At 52.8% G+C, this 19,814-nt stretch overlaps 1 protein-coding gene across 1 annotated transcript; it reads right to left on the bottom strand.

Annotated features, from left to right (window-relative positions):
- Nucleotides 1-394: 394 nt before the first annotated feature.
- Nucleotides 395-19,429, bottom strand: TAS1R2 (taste 1 receptor member 2). The gene is given in 8 exon segments (XM_047723554.1): nucleotides 395-1,063; nucleotides 1,065-1,528; nucleotides 2,709-2,832; nucleotides 10,645-10,854; nucleotides 15,100-15,336; nucleotides 15,338-15,877; nucleotides 17,310-17,607; nucleotides 19,248-19,429. Coding segments are annotated over 8 exon segments (2,520 nt in total). The 3' UTR covers nucleotides 395-598.
- Between the last annotated feature and the right edge of the window lie 385 nt (nucleotides 19,430-19,814).

The following is a 19,814-nucleotide window of genomic DNA, read 5'->3' as shown; positions in this document are numbered from 1 at the left end:
GGTGAGGCACAGACATGTGGGCAGCTAGTGACTGCCCCTCCCCATATCGGGGAAGACATCCCCCCACACCAGCCTCAGCCCAGCCCTCTCCAGTGTGTCCTTCCCTCACTATGCGAACAGGACTGAAGGGGAAGGAGCCTGAACCCGCAGATGCCAACTGTGACCACCAGATGGCGACTGTCAGCTGCCTAAATCTATCTCTGCCTTGGGGACCAACAGGTCACCCTGGGTGGTTTTCCTAGAATGGGGAAGAGCTATAGGGAAAGCGGGTAAATGTGGCCAGGATGCAGAGAACCTGGGGGGAGGAGGTCAAATCAAAGCACGGTGAAGGGGTGACTGTTAGAGACGGTGTCCCTGTTCCCAGCTGGGGTGACTGTTAGAGACGGTGTCCCTGTTCCCAGCTGGGGTGACTGTTAGAGACGGTGTCCCTGTTCCCAGCTGGGGTGACTGTTAGAGACGGTGTCCCTGTTCCCAGCTGGGGTGACTGTTAGAGACGGTGTCCCTGTTCCCAGCCGGAGTTGAATAAGCAAGGCCCCCACACCCAGGCTCCATCTCCCGGGCTGAGGCCTCCGGCCTCCTGGGCAGCCCACAGTTGGAGCTAGTCCTTCCCCATGGTGTAACCCTGAATCATGCTGCTGAAATAGACTTGTGTGTTGCGTTCCGGGTAGAAGAGGACCATGTAGCATTTGGGACCAAAGTAGCCCAAGCTGATGCCCAGAAGGTCGAGCACGGTGAACAAGAGGTCCAGGATGGTGACCAAGACCCCCTCGTAGACAGACATGAAGGTGCAGAGGGAGACGGAGGAGGTGAAGTAGAAGGTCATGCAGAAAGTGATGAACTTGGCCTCGTTGTAGTTGGTGGGCAGCTCCTTGCCCATGTAGGCGAAGCTGAAGCCGGCCACGGACAGGAGCAGGTCCAGGTTGGTGTTGAACAGCAGCGCCTTGCGGTAGTTGCAGGATAAAACCATGATCTTGGGGTCATCAGGGTCAGGGCGGGCGGTAGGGTTGGCGCTCATGGCCAGCACGTTGCCCACCATGATGACCACCTTGAGTGCCGTGAAGGACCACGAAGGCCACGAAGACATAGGGCCCATGGTAGCGCACCCAGTAGCCGTAGGCGCGCGGGAGGCGCCAGGCCATCTTGAAAATGCAGACAATCTGAAACGAGCACACGGTGATGCAGGAGAGGCAGATGGTGAAGCAGAGGGTGAAGAAGGTCTGGCGGCAGAGGCACGTGAAGAACGTGGGCTGCCCTACATACGTGGGGACCATGGCGTAGGCCAGCAGCAGTGGCACCAGCATCAGGAAGCACATGGGGCCCCCGGCGGAGCGAACCATGGGCGTGTGCAGGTATCTCCAGAAGACCACCACGATGGCCAGGGTGCTGAGGAAGCCCAGGAAGGACAGCATGGCCACGATGATGGTGGAAGCCTCATGCCATTCGAGGAAGGCCAGCCGCCGCTTGAAGCAGGACGTGTCATTCCTATGGGACCACTCGTAACTTGGGCAGGACTGGCAGTCATATTCATCTGCAAAAGCTCAGGGAAGCTTCCTTCAGCCACACCCACCTTGCTGACAACCACGTCCTCTGCACTGCACCAGGCCAGGCCTCAGGGATGAGGGCTGGGGGTGGGCAAGCAAAGGGCAATGCCTACAGTCCTAACCACCCCTCTCTGCATCCCTTATATCCACTAGCCCATCCACTCCTCACTGCAAGCCCATTCCACAGATGAGGAACCTGAGGCTCATCCAGGCAGCCACAAAAGCTGTAAGTTACAGTAAGTTACAGCCGGTAAGTTACAGAGGCAAGATGTGAACCGAGATTCCCTTGATTCTGATCCTAACAATTGCAATTCCTTCCTTCCAGGACCTTACCCTATGGTGGGATAGACATTTGTACTTGGGCAAAGAATTCATTCAACCAGTGCTTTCTCGAGCACCCTCCACGGTGATGAGCGTCTGAGGTAGGAGGCCACAGACGTGGGTAAAACCTAGCCTCCTGTCTTCAGGCTAGGTCAACTAGGAGAGGAAAAGCCTGTGAAATCATCCAGCAAACTTTGGTTGAGCACCTACTCTGTGCCCTGGGTTCACTAGGTACATGATAAGTCCTCTGGTCGATGTCTATATCCACTCAATCAGGGAAGTCATGAACAAAGTAATTGGAGCCCCAACTGTGAACAGTGCTCAACACTAATACAGACAGAGAGAAGACATTGTCCCCACCTTCCTGGACTTTATGGTCTATAGGGGGAGCTATTAATTTGTCTAATAAGGATGTCACTTAATAAATATTCACTGAGCCCACATTATATGCTCTGAACGACGCTAGGCACAGGGAAGTCAGAGAGATAAATCAGATCCTATCCCTACCTGCCGGAAACATTTCTTCTATGGACAGAGACATTCATTCATTCATTCATTCATCCGGTGGACATTCTCTGGTCTGACACCCCTGGGCCCTCGGTTGGCTACATGTGTGTGGAGTGGGGATCAGTGACAGCCTTGCCTGGTTGAGGGTTGTTCCTTCTCCCACCCTCCCTAACAGTATGCACTGAGGGTTTTTCTCTACACTAGCTCGTAAGGAGATACCCTGGAATCAGACGCGGTCCCTGGGTGAGACTCCAGAAACCCTGCCAAAGATGAAAGGCCCTGAGAGCCCAGGGCAGGGCAGGACAGGGTGGGGCAGGGGTGTGGGTCTGCAAGTCCTACCAGCAGTTCGATTGAGGAAGGTGCCAGGAAGGCAGTCAAGACACTTGAAGCAGTAGGGATGGATGCCTATGGGCTTCATCCTTTGCCCAGGCTGGCAGTCCTTGGAACACATGGACACTGGGATCTGGAGGGAGGAAGACAAGAGATCCTGAGCCCAACTAGCAGGATGCTGAAGGGAGGGAAGCCTGGGTCCTGTCTGGGATGGGGAAGGAGGAGGAACTGCCATTAGAACTGGACCTTTGCAGGGACCCTCTTAGTTTGGCCTGCCTGATGCCTAAGCCGCCTTCTAATAGCACCCCACTGTTGAGACGGAGACTTCCTGAGGTTGCCGGGCAGATAGGATGTGACTCTGTGGCTGCTGACAGCCGCCTATCTCCACGGAGGGGGAGCACTCTCAAGGAAGGAACTGAGATCTGGAGAGAGACCCTGAATCCAGCCGTGCCTGAAATCCGCACGGTCTACCCCTGGAGTTTTCAATGATGGGACGCAACAGCTTCAGTCCCTGCTTCCATCAGCTTCTGCCATGTGCATCTAAGAGTAGCATGAACATGGCCTTTGTGGAGGGGCAGGGTTTTCAGATGAACAGAGAACAGAGATGTTCCCTACTTCTAGAGAACAGAGGAGCCCCCACTGATGGTTTATGGAACACAGGAATGAATTACAAGCAGAGGGGACAATAAGGGCAGGGGAATAGAAGGGAGTCAGCAGGCCCCAGAAGAAGAGTATAGTGTGGGAGAGCCACATCTTGAAGTCTCATGTGGGACACACTAAGAATGAAGGGGCAGTGGGAGGCAACGATGGCTCCTGGAGAGGGGCAGCCTATTTAGATCCAGGTGGGACAAAAATCATTCTGTTGCACAAATAGAAGGGTGTTACAAGAACACGTGTGTGAAGGGCCAAGGCCCAGACACAGGGAGCCACAGTAGGACCACTTAGCCCCAGTGCCCCTCCCTTCTTGCCTCTGACAGGTCACCTGCCTTCCTGCTCCTCCCTTGTTGTCCCTCCTGCTCATGGCCATCAGATGACATCTCCAAATGTCTTGTTCTCCTGCCTGAAGCTCCTCCCTGGAAGAACCTCAGGAACTCTCCATCAGCCAAAATGAAACATCTGATCCCCTGCAGCCTATCAGCAGTCATCTCTGCCACCCACGGGACCACACACGTGCACCCCAACACACATGTGTGCCTTATCCAGAACTATGGCTTACCACCCCCTCACCACTATTGGTCCCCACCACCACCTTCCAAACCCATCTCTTCACTATTCCCTAAGTGACCAACTTCATCCTACTCTCAACTGTGGACTCTCAACCTGCCATTTGCTCATTCATTCATTCACTCATTCAAAAAGGTACTGAGCTCATACCGATGCCAGGCGCTGGGAATACAGCAGTGAAACCAATGAGGCCAAGTCTCTGTTCTTAAGGAATAAATACTTTCATGCAGAAAAGACACCATATACATAGAAATGCGTAACTTGACAGCTGGTGATCAATACCGGGCAGGCAAGTAGAGCCGTGCAGTGGGGATGGAAAGTGATAGAGGGGCTGAGTGCACATTTGAAGGGTGAGGGCAGGGCTGGCCTCACTGAGCAGCTGACCCTGGAGCAGAAACCCAAAGGCTGTGAGGGACCAACCCACAAAGAGGTCTGTGCAGGCCAAGGGAACAGCATATGCAAAGGCCCCGTGGCAGGGGACACATGGCATGGTCGCTGAGCAGGAAGCCCCACGGAAGTTGAGAACAATGAACATGAAGGACAGGACAGATCGATTCAAAGAGGTGGCATCAATACTGGGGCTTTTACTCTGAGTGAAGTGAGAAACTATGATAGCATTCCACGCAGAGGAGAGGCAGGACCCAACTTCCTTTCCACAGGACTGTCCTGGGTTCCATGTTGACCTTAAACTGTGAGGGACGAGAGTGGAAGCGAGGGCACAGGTAGGATACCATCCCAATAGCCCGGGAGAGAAACGTTGGTGGTTCTAGCTAAATAGGCAGCCGCAGAACAGAGGAGAAGGGGTCAAAACACTTCTGAAAGAGATGAAGACCCAAGTAAAGGGGAAGACATTCCACGTTTATGCCTTGGAAGACTTAACACGATGAACATGTCAATACCACCGAAAGCAATCTGCAGATTGAACACACTCCCTATCAGAACCCCAGTGACTGACTTTCTTTCTTTCTTTCTTTCTTTCTTTCTCTCTTCCTTTATTTATTTATTTCTCTATTTTTGCAGGAATAGAAAAACCCATCCTGAAATTCAGATGGGATCTCAAGGGACCCTGAAGACCCAAAGCACTTCCTGAGAAAGAACAAAGCTAGAGGACTCATGTTTCCTGATTTCAACACCTACTACGATACTATAGTAATCAAAGCAGTGTGGTGTGGACAGAAGGACAAACATACAGACCGATAAAATAGAACAGAGTCCTGACACGAACCCTCACCCGTAGGGTCAAGCAATTTTTGACAGGGGTTCTAAGACCATTCAGTGGGGGAAAGATGGTTTTTCCAATGAACGGTGCTGGGAAAACTGGATATCCACGTACGAAAGAATAAAGTTGGACCGAACACCATATACGATTACCTCAAAATGGATCCGTGACTTCAGTGGTAGATGTAAAACCACAGAAACAGTGAGAAGAAAACATAGGGAACAAGTTTCATGAAGCTGGATCTGGCAGTGATGTCCTGGATAGGATTTCGTGAAAATTTAAAACTTCTGTCCATCAAATGACACTACCAAGAGAATAAAAAGGCAACCCACAGAATGGGAGACAACACTTGCAAATCATATGTTTGACAAGGGATTAATATCCAGAATATGGAGACAACTCCTAGAACGTAATATCTCAATTAAAAAATGGACAAAGAACTTGAATAGGAATCCCGCCAAAGAAGAGATAGAAATGACGAATGAGCACATGAAAAGATGCTCAGTTGTTAACCAGTAGAGAAATGCAAATCAAAACCACAGTGAGAGATGCCTCACACCCATTAGGATGGCTACTTTGGAAAAAGCAAAAAACCAAAAGAAAACAAACAAACAAACAAAAAAAAACAGAACACAAGCGGTCTTGGCGAGGACATGGAGGAACCAGAACCTCTTGTCCACGGCTGGGAATGTGAAATGGTGCGGCCATTGTGGAAAACAATATGGCGGCCCCTCAAGAATTAAGAAGAGAATTAACACATGATCCAGTTTCCACTTCCGGGTCATACTCAAAAGAATTGAAAGCAGGGTCTCAAAGAGATATTTGCACACCCATGCTGACAGCGGCATTATTCACAATAGCTTAAAGGTAGGAGCACCCCGAGTGTGCCCATTGATGGATGAACGGAGAAGCAAAATGTGGTATTTTTTATTGGATTGTGATTATTCATAATCATATAATCATAATCCATTGATTGAATGGATTATTTGGTCTAAAAAGGAAGGGAATTCTGACACACTCTACAAAATGGATGAACCTTGAGGACATGATGCTGAGTGACATAAGCAGGTCACAAAAAGACAAATACCATGTGATTCCATTTACAGGAGGTTCTTAGTCAAATTCACAGAAACGCAAAGCAGACAGGTGGTTTCCAAGGCTGGGGAGAGGCGGGAATGGGGGCTTGGTGTTTAACAGGTATAAAGTGTTCATTCTGTAAATGATGAGGTCTGGAGGTAAAGGCTGGTGGTCCTACCACCAGAATGTGAATGTACCCAATACCACCAAACTGTGCCCTTCAAGACGGTGAAGATGTAAACTATTTATGTATATCTTGCTGCAATTAAAAAAAAAAAACTTTGGAAGAAACTAGACAAGAAGGTGAATGTTATGTTATAGGGTTTTTTTCTTACCATAATTTAAATTCTTTTAAATTAATATATGCCAAAGCGAAGGGGTGCCTGGGTGGCTCAGTGGGTTCAAGCCTCTGTCTTCGGCTCAGGTCATGATCCCAGGGTCCTGGGATCGAGCCCCACATGGGGCTCTCTGCTCAGCAGAGAGCCTGCTCCCCCCCCCACACCTCTCTGCCTGCCTCTCTGCCTACTTGTGATCTCTGTCTGTCAAATAAATAAATAAAATCTTAAAATATATATATATATATATATATATATATATATATATATATATACACACACACACAAACACACACCAAAGCTAATAGAACACAGTGAACATAGCACTTAGAGGGATAGATAGAGCTCTAAATGCCTACTAAAAGCAGAAGAAAGGTCTCAGATCACTAGCGTTTACTACCTCACAGCAGAGCTAAGTTTATGTATGCTTCTCTCTGTCAAAGTTTGGTCTACATGGAACTCGATCACTCTGGCTTTCTGCAGAACATCACGCTGGTCTGCTCTACCAACAGCATCGTACTCATTGGATCTCATGAGTACGAAGTAGCAACTGTCCTTTATGCCCCTCTAGGACGTGAATCCTTCAGGATAAAGGTATATGACAAACCCTTCAAAGATTCAAAGGGGGCCTGCCACACCGGTGATGCTTTTAGGAGTCCTGTGGTCTGCGAAATTCCAGGACATCCTCTCTATGTTAAAGGGTGAGTCATTACATCTCACATCTCCTCCCCTTAAAGAAGTGGGGCACTTGAGGAACCTCCAGACATGGGGGACAGCATAAATTGCTCTTGGAAATCCTGTTCCAACCCACACTTTGCCACGACTCAGAAGGCTTCTGGTTCCAAGGTAAAGAATGACAAGCCTAGAAAGAGCCTCTGAAGGAGGGCCTGGCTGCAGGACAAGCTCTCCTTGCCACTCAGGCCCTATGGTCAGGCAGATGTGCTGACGCCAGTGCCACCTGCAGGGGACAAGCTGGGCAGCCCCAGTAAGAATGTTGCGCAATGCGGCTACAACGTGCTATAACGTGCCTTCCGAAACAGGGCATCACGCGGCCTGCAAATCACCTCCTGTAGCCTGCTGGGCCTCCTTGGAAAACGAGCACGTGGCCTCAGGACCTCAGGGGACCCTCAGATGCACGGAGTCATGGGGTTGGGCAGGAAGAGGGACAAGTCCCCATGCAACGAAAAGCACTTGGGATCAGGCCAAAGCAAGCCCAGGGGGAACAAGTATGTTCCTCAAATCCATGATCACGACCTTTGTGTCTTGTGTGAATGCCAATCCAAGAACGCAGGGAGTGATAAAAACCAGATGGAAAGGATGGACCTCCAGCACAGGTCAGCTGGCCTCTGCCCTTGGCCCCCCGGGGCTCGCACAATGGGCTATGAACAGAGTACTCATGATGTTGGGGATGGAGGCTGTGGCGTGAGCTCCGCAATGTGGACCCCTCTCTCCATGGTTGGCGTAGATACGGCCACGGCTGAGCACCTAACCTCCAGCCCAAAGCCCATGCTGAGCTCTGGATTGCTTCCAATCTACGCAGACCCTGGCACATCTACCATGTTGGGTGTCTTCTTCCCTGGAGGGAGCTCTGATGCATCCATGCAAGAACTCACCTCCCCGATCCACAGGACAGTGCCATGATCCAAGGCTGGACAGACCAAATAGGTCACAGTCCTGGGTCCCCTCAGAACCTCACCTCAGAAAGAGACCCCTTGTATGGCAAAGGGGGTGTGACGTGGGCATGTGACCCCTGGATCCACTGATCACAACATACACCACGTCACCCAGAAGTACCCAGCCTAATGAGATGATGGGATGGTGCACTAAGGGTTCAGGTGAGGTCCAGCTTGGGGACAACCCCTTGAGGGTGGGGCCGCTGCCCTTTAGGATAACATATAAGCACTGAGTGGGAGGCTGGTATGTAGCACTGTGGCCCCAACAGCTAGAATACAGAGGTCCAGCAACCATGGGGCAGAAGGATTGGCCACACTCCCCATGGTTCTCAGGGGCTCCCTGTGGGGCTGGTGAGTCTCATCCCCAGAAGCCTGGACTCTGCTAGAACACAGGTTCTGGTCTCCAAAGAGGGACTGTTTCCACCAGCAGACAAAGGAGGCTGTCTGATCCCTCCTCGGTCATTTCAGGAGCCTGATGCCAGTGAGCAAGACGGCCGAGGAAGGAAGAGGTAACCGACTTCAATGAGCGTGAGCAGCTAGGTGGCTGGACCTCAAGGAGGCAGGAGGGACTCGGTCTGAAATCCGGGAGATTGGCCATGGTGGCCCAGTCCTCACAGCTGCTGCACACCTGCCACATCGACAGGCCAGCAAGCTCAAGGCTACCACGAGCTCAGACACCTGGGGACCAGTGTCTGGATCACCCCAGCAGCCAAGTGGCTGAGGGTGAGGGACTCCAGGACAGGTGACAGAGGGAGACACAAGAAATAGGGCCTCCACCTGGGACACTGCTATAGCAAGCAGGGGCTGTGGGGGGTCCGCTCAGTTCCCACTGGAGGGACTGGGCTGGCTGCTGCCCTCCCACCGGGATGGGGGAAGGACAGCATCACGGTGAGCACAGCAAGGAGCAGACATCCCTGTGGCCTCCCTCACATCTTCTCAAACCTCCTTTTAGTCCTGCCACAGCCACAGCGACAGCATCGTGTGGCAGCTGCCTGTCGGCATCTCACCTAAGCAGCACTCAGTCTCTTTCGCTCTCTGCCCTGGGGCTGGGGTGTGAGATGCTCATGGGAAACTGCTGGGCACTCATGCATGTGTGACTCAGAAGCACAAGGGAGTTAACACCCCATGGGGTAACCCTTGACCACGGCAGATGGGGGTGGGGTGGTACAGACCCATGGATCCATCCCATCCTCTTCCCTCTCTTGGGGACAATTCTAAAGTGGTGGTTCAGAAGGTCCTGGTAAGACTCAGCTCACAGCACAGCCTGAGAACATTCTCTTCTACTGATGTTCCCTGTGTCCCTAATGAACTCTCCCCCATCACCTATTCCTGTTCCCATGGAGCATATCTTGGAACAAACTGTCTGTGCATAAACCCTTGCCTCAGGCTCTGCTTTCCAGGAGAAACCCAGGCGAAGACACTGTTATTTGTTGAATTGCCTCCACTCAAAATTCAAATGTGACCTTATTTGGAAATAAGATCATTGCAGATATAATTAGTCAAGATGAGGTCCTAGCAGAGTCAGGTGGGCCCCTACTCCAAAACAACCAAAGTCTTTATAAAAAGGGACATTGGGAGACAGACACACCCACAAGGAGAAGGCCATATGGAGGTGATGGCAGAGGTCGGGGGAGACAACCCCAGCCAAGGAAAGCTGGCAATGGCCAACCAATCACTAGGAGGTGGGAGAGAGAGGCCCAGAACATTCTTCCTCACGCCCTAGAAGAAACCAACTCTCCCGACACCTTGAGCTGAGCTGCCAGCCCCCAGAACTGGGAGAGAGTACATCTCTGTTGTTTCAGCCCTGCCCCCCGCGCCCTGACTGTGATCTCTTGGGACTGCAGACTCATAAATTAATAGAGACACCAACCCAACTGACTGCATCAAAATCCGCACGAAGTGCAGGAACCAGCAGCACCCAACATCACAGAAACAGGGTGGAGAGTGTGTGGGGGTGGGGAGGATGCCAATGAAGGCCCCTCAAGCTTTTATATCCCCTCCCACCGGAGACCCAGTCTCTGTCCCTCCCCACACCACCACCATCCTGACAGCTTGTCTAAGAGGGTAAAACAAAGGAGCTTTCAAATGACAGATGGTAGGCACAGCGGAGGGTCCGGCGACCGCACCAAAAGCGTGAGCATTGGTTGATACGAGAATTGACATCCTTAGCACATGCGTGGCCAGCAAACGTTCACTTGGCACAGCTCCTGAGCCCCTGGGTCCAGAGAAGCCAGAAAGCCCTAGATGTCCCCAGTGCTTGGTCACTGGGAGGAGCGAGGCCCAGACACTCCCCATACATATAGAGCCCCCACTGGCTATTGATAACAGATCTCCGGTCCAAAGGGCCCCGGCCACCCCAGCCCGAGCCGGCACCCAGCCCCAGGCCTCGGCACCCCCACAGCCTTCCAAGAGCTGACCGTGTTGTTGGCGGTGTGCCAGGAGACGTTGTGGCCCATCTTCAGCTGCCGCAGTGCGGGGTAATAGGAGGCAATGCTCAGGAACGGGTTCTGGCTCAGGTCCCATTGCCATTGGATGACCTCCAGGCTCATGAACAGGTCCCCTTGCTTGTCAAAAAAGATTTCGTGGCCCAGGAGGGTGAAGTTGACCTTCCAGATTTCCTGAAGTAGCTAAAGGGGCCAAAGGGAAACGAAGGGAGGCTGGCATCAGAGCCCGGGCCAGACCTGGGGGAAGTTCTCCCACCCCACTAACCTTGATTTCCACAGCTGCACAAAGGGGCTATAGGACTGTGCAGGTGGCCATGGGGGGCAGTGGCTGAGAGTGCTGGCTCTAGTCTCAGATACCTCAGGGTTTAGACACCAGCTCTGCCACCAGCTTGAGGCCTTGGACCTGCCGCTTAACCCTCATGAGCCCCGGTTTCCTCTTCAGCACAGTAGGACAACACAAACCATGTCTCCTGGGCTCTGAAGCCATCAGTGAGTTTACCTGTGTTGGGAACTTAGCACAGTGCCTGAAAACTAGTAAATACTAGGGGCACCTGGGTGGCTCAGTGGGTTAAGCCTCTGCCTTCAGCTCAGGTCATGATCTCGGAGTCCTGGGATCAAACCCCGAATCGGGCTCTCCGCTCAGCAGGGAGCCTGCTTCCCCCTCTCTCTCTGCCTGCCTCTCTGCCTACTTGTGATCTCTCTGTCTATCAAATAAATAAATAAAATCTTAAAAACAAACAAACAAAAAACTAGTAAGTACTCACCTCCCGTCCAGGTGTTGATAATATCCCTTCTCCCTGGAAGTCACCTCGGACAACCCTCGGGAACCCAATATCTGGGCCCCAGAGCCTGCTGCTTCTCTTACGCACAAGGGTCAGCAGCACCTGTCCCTGTCCCCTGGGTGCTTCCTGCCTCCCCCACCATTTGAGGCCACTCTCCAATCTCTCTCCATACCGTCCCCCATCACTCTGAGTAGGCAGAAGCTGGTACAAACTGAAACATGCTTTGAATTGGGCATCCTGGGGCCTGAATTCCAATCTGAGTTCTTTCCTCAATTTGCTCTGTGACTTTGGGCAAGTCACTGAACCTCTCTGGGCTGACCCCAAAAGAACTTCCAGCTTAGATACTCCATCAGTCTGGCTCCTAGATTTTCCCTCCATAAATAAGAGAGTCTATTGGGCTACATCTCAGGGGTCCGGAGCTCACCTCCCCTCTGGGACCGACAGATAGCCAAGGACTTCGAAGCCCTAGCCTTCTCCCCACCCTGCGTGGGGAGTGAGGTCCTGGCTCTGGAAGCTTCTCTGGAATTTGCTCACGTTGCTAGGACTGAGGGCAATGGTTTTGGGAGTAGAGAGGAGGGAGGCTCCTCCCAAGTGGTCCTGACTCTTTGAACCGGAGTCAGAATAGTGGAGACCCAAGGTTCTGGTGTCCAGGTCATATCCCCACACTGACCTGGCCAGGCCTGGCTGATCAACCTGGGATTCCAGGGCTCCAAGGTAAGGGGTTGCAAAGGATAATCACTGGGATGTCTGGGTGGTTCAGTTGGTTAAGCATCTGCCTTGGGCTCAGCTCATGACCCCAGGGTCCTGAGATGGAGTCTTGAATCAGGCTCCTTGCTGATGCTTCTTCTGCCTGCCTCTCCCCCTGCTTCTGCTCTCTCTCTCCCTCTCTCCCCAACAAATAAATAAATAAAATCTTTTTAAAAGGAAGGAAGGAAGGGAGGGAGGGAGGGAAGGAAGGAAGGAAGGAAGGCAGGCAGGTGGGCTTTTTATAAAACAAAACGATTTAGACCTGAAGAGTCTGAGAAGTATGTGCAAGTCCCACCCTCTGTGATTCCATAAACTTCTGAACCTTTTCCCTAGGACTGCCAAAGCCCCCCCCATTCACCAGCCAGGATTTCCCCAGCCTGCCCTGAGCACACCCCCACTCCCCAACGCCACAGGCAGTGCGTCCCCCCAGCTCCATCCCCAAGTCTCCCCATCACCCAAGGCCTCTCCCTTTGCCTCACCCCCCCCAAGCCCGCCCCAGGGCTGCCCTCCCCTCCAGCCCCCAGGCCCCGTCCCCACCCTTGTGCATTGCCACCCCCACTCTCCACCCTACCCACCCCATCGCTCCCTAGCGAGGTGATCATCACTTCTTTGAACCTATCTGTGGGAGAGCCATCATCGACTCACTGTGTCTACTCACAGCGTGTCTGGGGATAGACGGCGACTGACAAAAAGGGGTTAGTGAGCACACAGTAAGTGCTCATTCACTTGTTCCTTCAGTAAATACTCACCTAGAGTCAGCTCTGAGCCAGACCCAGTTCCAGCAGCTGGGGAGACCACATTGAGCAGGACTGAAAGGTCCCTGCTCTCTCGGGCCTACATGTGAGGGGAGGAAGGAGGCAGGGTAGGGAGTAGCCAATAAACAAGAACACAAGTAAATAAACACAATAGAAACAATGTAGGGTAAGTGTTATGACAAAAATCAATAGGGTGGCTCTCCCAGCCATAGTGGAGGGTCTGGTACAAGAGGGTCCATTAAGGCAAAGCGGAGGGAAAGCTGGAGCCCAGCTCACACTCCTACCAAGCCACACCCCCTGTACGGCATCAAGGTCTAATGTGTCCGCACAAAGGGCATCATTTCCCAATTCCCACGGTGACACTGTCCATGCCCGTGAAAGGCCTGAGTGACATTCACACAGGCTGCGCTGGGCTCCCTGCTCCACCGGTAGGGGAGGAAAGAAGTCGACTGGTCCTTCATCACAGCTCTTGGCACTCATGCTGGGAGACCTGAAGAGTGCGGTGGGCAAACCATGGGGGGCAGGGGCCAAAGGGCTGACCAGCGTTCAAAGCCGTGGTCTGCCGCTTACACTGAAACCATCCCCAGTGGGTCACCTTGACTCCCTGCCTCAGTCTTCCTCTCTGTAGATTACCAACCTCCTGGGATGGCCACGAGTTAGGGCGATGTATACCAGGCCCTTGGTGCCTACTGAGGCTCAAAAAATGGTAAAGCACGTGATACTTGATAATTATGTATATTATTAACATAGCAGCGCGTATAATAAAATGTAGTATTTCGCTGGCTGGTACTAGAATTTCTTTTTTTTTTTAAGATTTTATTTATTCATTTGACAGAGAAAGACACAGTGAAAGAGGGAACATAAGCATGGGGAGTGGGAGAGGGAGAAGCAGGCCTCCCCCCGAGTGGGGAGCCTGATGGGAACTCGATCCCAGGACCCTGAGGTCATGACCTGAGCTGAAGGCAGACACCTAACCGACTGAGCCACCCAGGAGCCCCTAGAACTCCTTTTAAAGAATAACTGCATTTTTTTTAAAAAAAAATCAAGCACTTAGGGTTGCAAGGCTGGGCTCTGAGACTATGGGGTAGAGGGATACAAATAAAGAGGTTAAGAGAAGGGGGGATTTTTTACAGAATTAACTAAGTTGCTCTGTGAAGGAAGTGAACAGATATTTGGGGATGGGGGATCCAGAAAAAGGGAGGAAGGGGAGAATAAAGACAGAATATAGGCAAAGTTTGGGGGAGCTTGAACGCCAAACTATGAAAAAGCCAAGGAACCCTTCGAGCAGAGAGATGCTGGAAAGCAAGGTATGAAGTGAGTATCTCTGAAGTAAATCCCCTCTACTCCGACAGAGCCTCAGGAAAACCTTCTAGCCCCATGAAGGCTTCCTGGTTTGGGGGTGGGGGGGTATGTGCGGGCGCACGCATGCGCGCACGCAAATCAGAAAAACACAAATTGAAACTCAAGTCTGAATCCGGACAACACAAACCTGGGACCAGAGAAGATACATAACCCTGAAGCAGGGCCTCGGAGAGCAGAGAGAATACACCAGTCCACCCCCAGGGTCTCCAGCTCGGCGGGAGAGAGAGACGACGGCAGGGGACCTGCGACGCCTATGGCCTCCCAGGCTTCCTTCCAGGGAATTTCACCCAAATCTCCTCCCAGCACAAGCCATCTTGGACGGCAATGATTACATAAATTTAAAAAAGGAGTTTTGGGGGCGCCTGGGTGGCTCAGTGGGTTAAGCCGCTGCCTTCGGCTCAGGTCATGATCTCAGGGTCCTGGGATCGAGTCCCACATCGGGCTCTCTGCTCAGCAAGAAGCCTGCTTCCCTCTCTCTCTCTCTCTCTGCCTGCCTCTCCGTCTACTTGTGATCTCTCTCTGTCAAATAAATAAATAAAATCTTTAAAAAAAAATAAAAATAAATAAATAAAAAAGGAGTTTTGTTACCATCAAGGACTTCTGTCCGGTTCTGTGTGTCTGGAGGCAGGGTGTGGTCCCACAGCCTCTCCCACCGATTTGCCCAGAACGCAGCAAGAGACGGGAAGGTTAGCGCGGAGCACAGGCACCAGCGGTTTCCATGGCAACCACTCCATACCTGCCCCAGGGTGGAGGCCCCTGACTACCCACGGGCAGGGCCTCACCTCCCAGGGGTAGACCACCCTCTTGGAGCAGGTGGTCTGAGTGCAGCGGAGGAGACTGTGTAGAGCATGGGCCACGGCGTAGACAGCCGAGTACACGCTATAGACCACGCGCTCCCCGGAGAGCGTGAGGATGGTGCTGAAGGACACAGTGGTGTCCTGGCAGGTGTCGCACTCCTGGTTGCAGGTGGCCCCCAGGCTGGTCCGGTTGGGTGCAGGTGGCCCAGCCTGGGGGCGGGGGGCGCGTGCGGAACTCACTGAAGCCCGGGATGGGCACGCTCTGGGTGGTGATGCCCAGGAAGGTGCCCGTGTTGCGCAGCTCGGTCAGGTTGTGCAGGACGGGGTCGATGGCCCAGGACTCGGAAGCGATCCACACAGCGCCCGTGAAGTTCTGGCGGAGCACCTCGCGGAAGAAGTTGTGCAGGGCCAGGTCGGGCGAGAACAGGCCCACGATGCGCGCCGAGCTCTGCTGTATCTTGTCCACGATGGCCTCCAGGCGCTGGCACTCCCACTGCGTCACCTCCTGGTTGGGCTGCGGCGTGGGCAGCGTCTCCTGGAAGGCGACACAGATGTCGCGGGTGGCCAGGCGATGGTTGAGCAGCTGGCGGTTGTAGCGGCCGTAGTCGTCGCTGCTCACCAGCAGGATGATCCAGTTCCAGCGGAAGTAAAGCATGAGCTGCACCATGGCCTCGATCTGGTGGTCCGTGCCCGGCACCGTGCGCAGCAAGGAGGGAAAGTGGTTCTTGTCGCGCAGCTCGTCACTGATGGCGCTGTAGGTGATCTGCCAGACGGGACCGCCACCAGCGTGAGTGAGGGGCTCCCCAGGCTACCGTCGCCCGACCTGGGTCCCCACAGCATCGCCCCCATCCTTCCCCCTGCGGTCTCTGATGACCATGGCAGCTAGGGGACCCAGCACACAGGTGTCAGTCCCCTCACTCCTCCGCTCAAAACTCTTCAACAGCTCCAAAAGTCACTCAGGGACAGCCAGAGTCCTTACTGGTCCCCAAGGGGCTCCATCACGGACCCCAGCTCTCACCTCTCTGACCTCATCTCCTCCTACTCTCCCCGGGGTCCCAGTTCTGCTCACAGGTCCTGTGAACGCACCAGGCACCAACCGGCCTCTCCATTCTCTGTCTCCTCATCCCGGAGGGCTCTTCCAGACACCCACATAGCTCCCTCACCCCTTCACCTCCCTCGGGTCCTTGTCCAATGGTCACCGAGACCCGCCTGACCACCCTGCTGGAAACTGCAGTCCCCCTCTACCCGTTCTACCTGCCCACGGACCTGTCCAGCCTTCCTCACCCTGCTTGCCTTTTGCTTCTGTGCACTGCCCTCCCCACTTTCCAGCAGCCTTATCATGTGGTTACTGACATGGCCTGTCTCTCCCCCAGGAGATGGGCTCTTAGGTTTTGTCCCCTGCTGTATCCCCAGCCCCACAACAGTACCTAACACAGGAGGTGCTCAGTAAATATTGGTCAAATGAATGAAAGAATGAGTTACATCCTGAACTAGATGCCTCACGTAAGTATACTAACACTTACTAAGCACCTACTACGTGTTAGACCCTTGGAGTTTACATAATAAAAATGATGGCAAAAATGATAGTATTTGTAACTATCTACCTAGTGTGAGCTATCTTCTTATGCTAGCTGTTCCTTAATGCATGAAAATTTCAGGCCAATGCTGGTCGCAGCATTTTCAATCATGAGGACAATGACACAGTAATAATACCAATATGAATGGCCCTTTTTTGAGGACCTACTGTGTGGCAGACCCTATGCTAGGCAACCATATGGGATAATAGCACTTTCTGAGTCTTCATTTTTGCACAAAGTACGTTACATAATGACCATTGCATCATCAACGAGCCACCATACCCCACAGACTCCAGAGAGGTTAGACCCTTTAACCTTCAGATAATCCTGGGATGAAAATCTTAACTCTTATCATCCTATTGTACAACTGGGGAAGCTGAGACTCAGAAGGATTAAGAGGTTTGCTCAAGACCTCACAGTAGCCAAGACTCAGAGCCAAGGTGCACAACCTGAGCTCTTAACCAACCAGCCGGGCTGCATTCCCAGGGTTGGGGTTGACATCCCAGCCCTGCTTCCCGCCTCCTCCTACCCTCATGACTATGGGGGGAAGTGAGCCCTCTGGACAATCACATCTCCGTGCCCTCCCCGCCTCCTTCCCCCGGGAGCCAGGGGCCTCACCTGGGGAAGGAGGAAGAGGGAGAGGAAGTGGGCCACGACTGTGGTGGACTTGGAGTTGTCGGGGCCGATGACGGCCACCACGCGGGGCACATAGTGGCTGTAGTCCTCCTGGATGGGCAAGGAATAATCTTCCCGAGCCAAGAAGTAGAGCATGGGCTGGATGTTGTTGGAGATGTAGCAGACGTCCACCTCGTAGCCCAGCAGCACGCCTGGTAGCAGGCCGCTCTGATTGTTGATCTCCTCTGACGCAAAGCGCATGGCCTGCAGCAGGTTGTAGCCCAGCACCTTCATTTCATACCTGGGGGGGGGGCACATGGGGTGGGGTGGGAAGCACGTGCAGAGTGAGAAGGGAAAGGGATGTGAGAGCCAGCTTGTCCCCTCTGCCTCCCATAGGAAAACCCAGGAGCTGTCCAAGAAGGAGCCGCTCCAGAAGATTCTGGCATTTTTATCACATCCCGGTCCCCATACCATACCAAATCTCTAGAATCACCGTCATCCCTATGACCACCTCTGACACTGTGATCATTGTGGCTATCATCAGTCACTACCATTGTCACCACTATGGCCTTCCCTATGATCTCTACCACCATTCTACCAATACCCACCAATGTGATCACCATTACCCACTACAATCTCTGTCATCACTAGAGTCACCGTCATACCTACTATTCCTAGGAACAATATCATCACCTCTGCCATCACTAAAACCATGTGTCTGTGACCACCACTACGAATACCACCATCACTGCCAGCACCATCATCTTCATCACCATCATCACCATCATCATCTTCACCAACATCATTATCATCAAGTGCATCACCGCCATCACCACCACCATCGTTACCATCATCTGCATCACCACCATCACCACCACCATCATTATTATCATCTTCATCACCATCACCCCCACTGTTATCACCATCATCATCTTTGTCACCATCATTACCACCATCTTCACCACCATCACCACCATTGCCACCACTACCACCATCATCATCTTCGTCACCATCATTACCACCATCTTCACCACCATCATCACCATACTCTTCGCCATTTGCATTACCACCAGTATTACTGCTACCAACATCATCAACATCACCACCCTCACCACCGTCACTTCACTGGACTCCCCACCAGTTTCACAGGCATCGGAACGTTCAAGAATGTGCCCAGTACCATCCCTGGCACCATCACCCTCCCATTCTCAAACCAGCACATAACCTCCCCCACCATCATGTACAGGGTGCATTTCTTAGAGTCAGCCCTTTATCGTCCTTTGCACACTCTTTCCTTTATCCCTTTCTCTCAGATTCCCTTCGCCTTCTCTGCACCAGGTCACTAATTCATAATCTCACGCTTGCATGAAGGCGGCCCACCTAATCTTGAGCGATGCCGCCACCCCATGGGGCTCACAGGAGAAGGGTGAGTGAGGGAAATCCCTTGCAGTCCTGGAAACACCCCTCGCCCACCACCACCACTGCCTAACTGCAGTCCTAGGGAAATGCGAACCTTCCCCTCCAGCCTGAGAACCTGCTACAGAAAAACCACATTCCTGCCTTCCAAAGGCATACCCGTTGGTTTCTAGACTGGGCCTTGACACAGACTCCTTTGCCAAAGTAGGTGGGGGTGGTTTGCAATTTCTCTACAACCCCCCGCCCCCAGGCTCAAGTATCCTCTAAGTCTTTACTAAGAGACATGACGCTGGGACATCCAGTTCTCTGTGTTTCAGGACTCAATTGCCGAAGATCTTGGTAAAGTGAACTGTGTGGGTTCCCCCTGTGGGCCAGTGGGGGTGATCCAGGACGAGGGATTGGCAATGAATGAGGAGGAGTATTTTGAGCCCTTGGTCATGGCCTGGTCCCCCAAGGACCACGGAACCAGCTCAGGCTTCCCACCCCATCCCCATCGCCACGTCCAGCCTCACATGGGAGACTCACTCCTTGCACTGGGGCACCTGCAGGAAGTTGAGGTGGACGATGCCCTTCATGTTGGCATGGAGGGAGAAGAGACCACCCAGGAGGTAATCCCCAGCCAGGTAGAAGTCTGAGTTCTCAGCCGGCACAGCCAGGACCCGCAGCAGGATGAACAGGGAGCAGACCGCCCCAGCCCGGGGTCCCATGGCTGGGAAGTGGGGGTCCCCGGAGGTGGCCCTGCCTCATCAGAGAGCTGGCAGCTTGACACCAGGGGATTTGCACAGACATTTACATAGTGACCGCCCTGCCTTGGCCCTTGGGGCGGGGAAAGCACCTGGGACAAGTAGAGAGGTTTAAGAACTCAGGGAGGAAAAGGAGGAGGCTGGAACTAGGATGACCGCCTCCCAGGACATGGTGGGACCTGGGTGGTCTGGGAGAACCCCACCTGGAAGTAGAGAAAGCACATCCTGCTAACTTGGACACTCCCTAGCCTGCCACTTGTTGAAGACTGGTCTCGTGCCCCTAACATTTCCAACATTTGGGAGTCAGGGACACAAATACTCACCCAGGAGACAGAGTAGGCTGACAAAA

This window comes from Lutra lutra, chromosome 4, assembly GCF_902655055.1.
Source record: "Lutra lutra chromosome 4, mLutLut1.2, whole genome shotgun sequence".
Lineage (NCBI taxonomy): Eukaryota > Metazoa > Chordata > Mammalia > Carnivora > Mustelidae > Lutra > Lutra lutra.
This window is presented reverse-complemented; position numbering and strand designations above follow the sequence as displayed.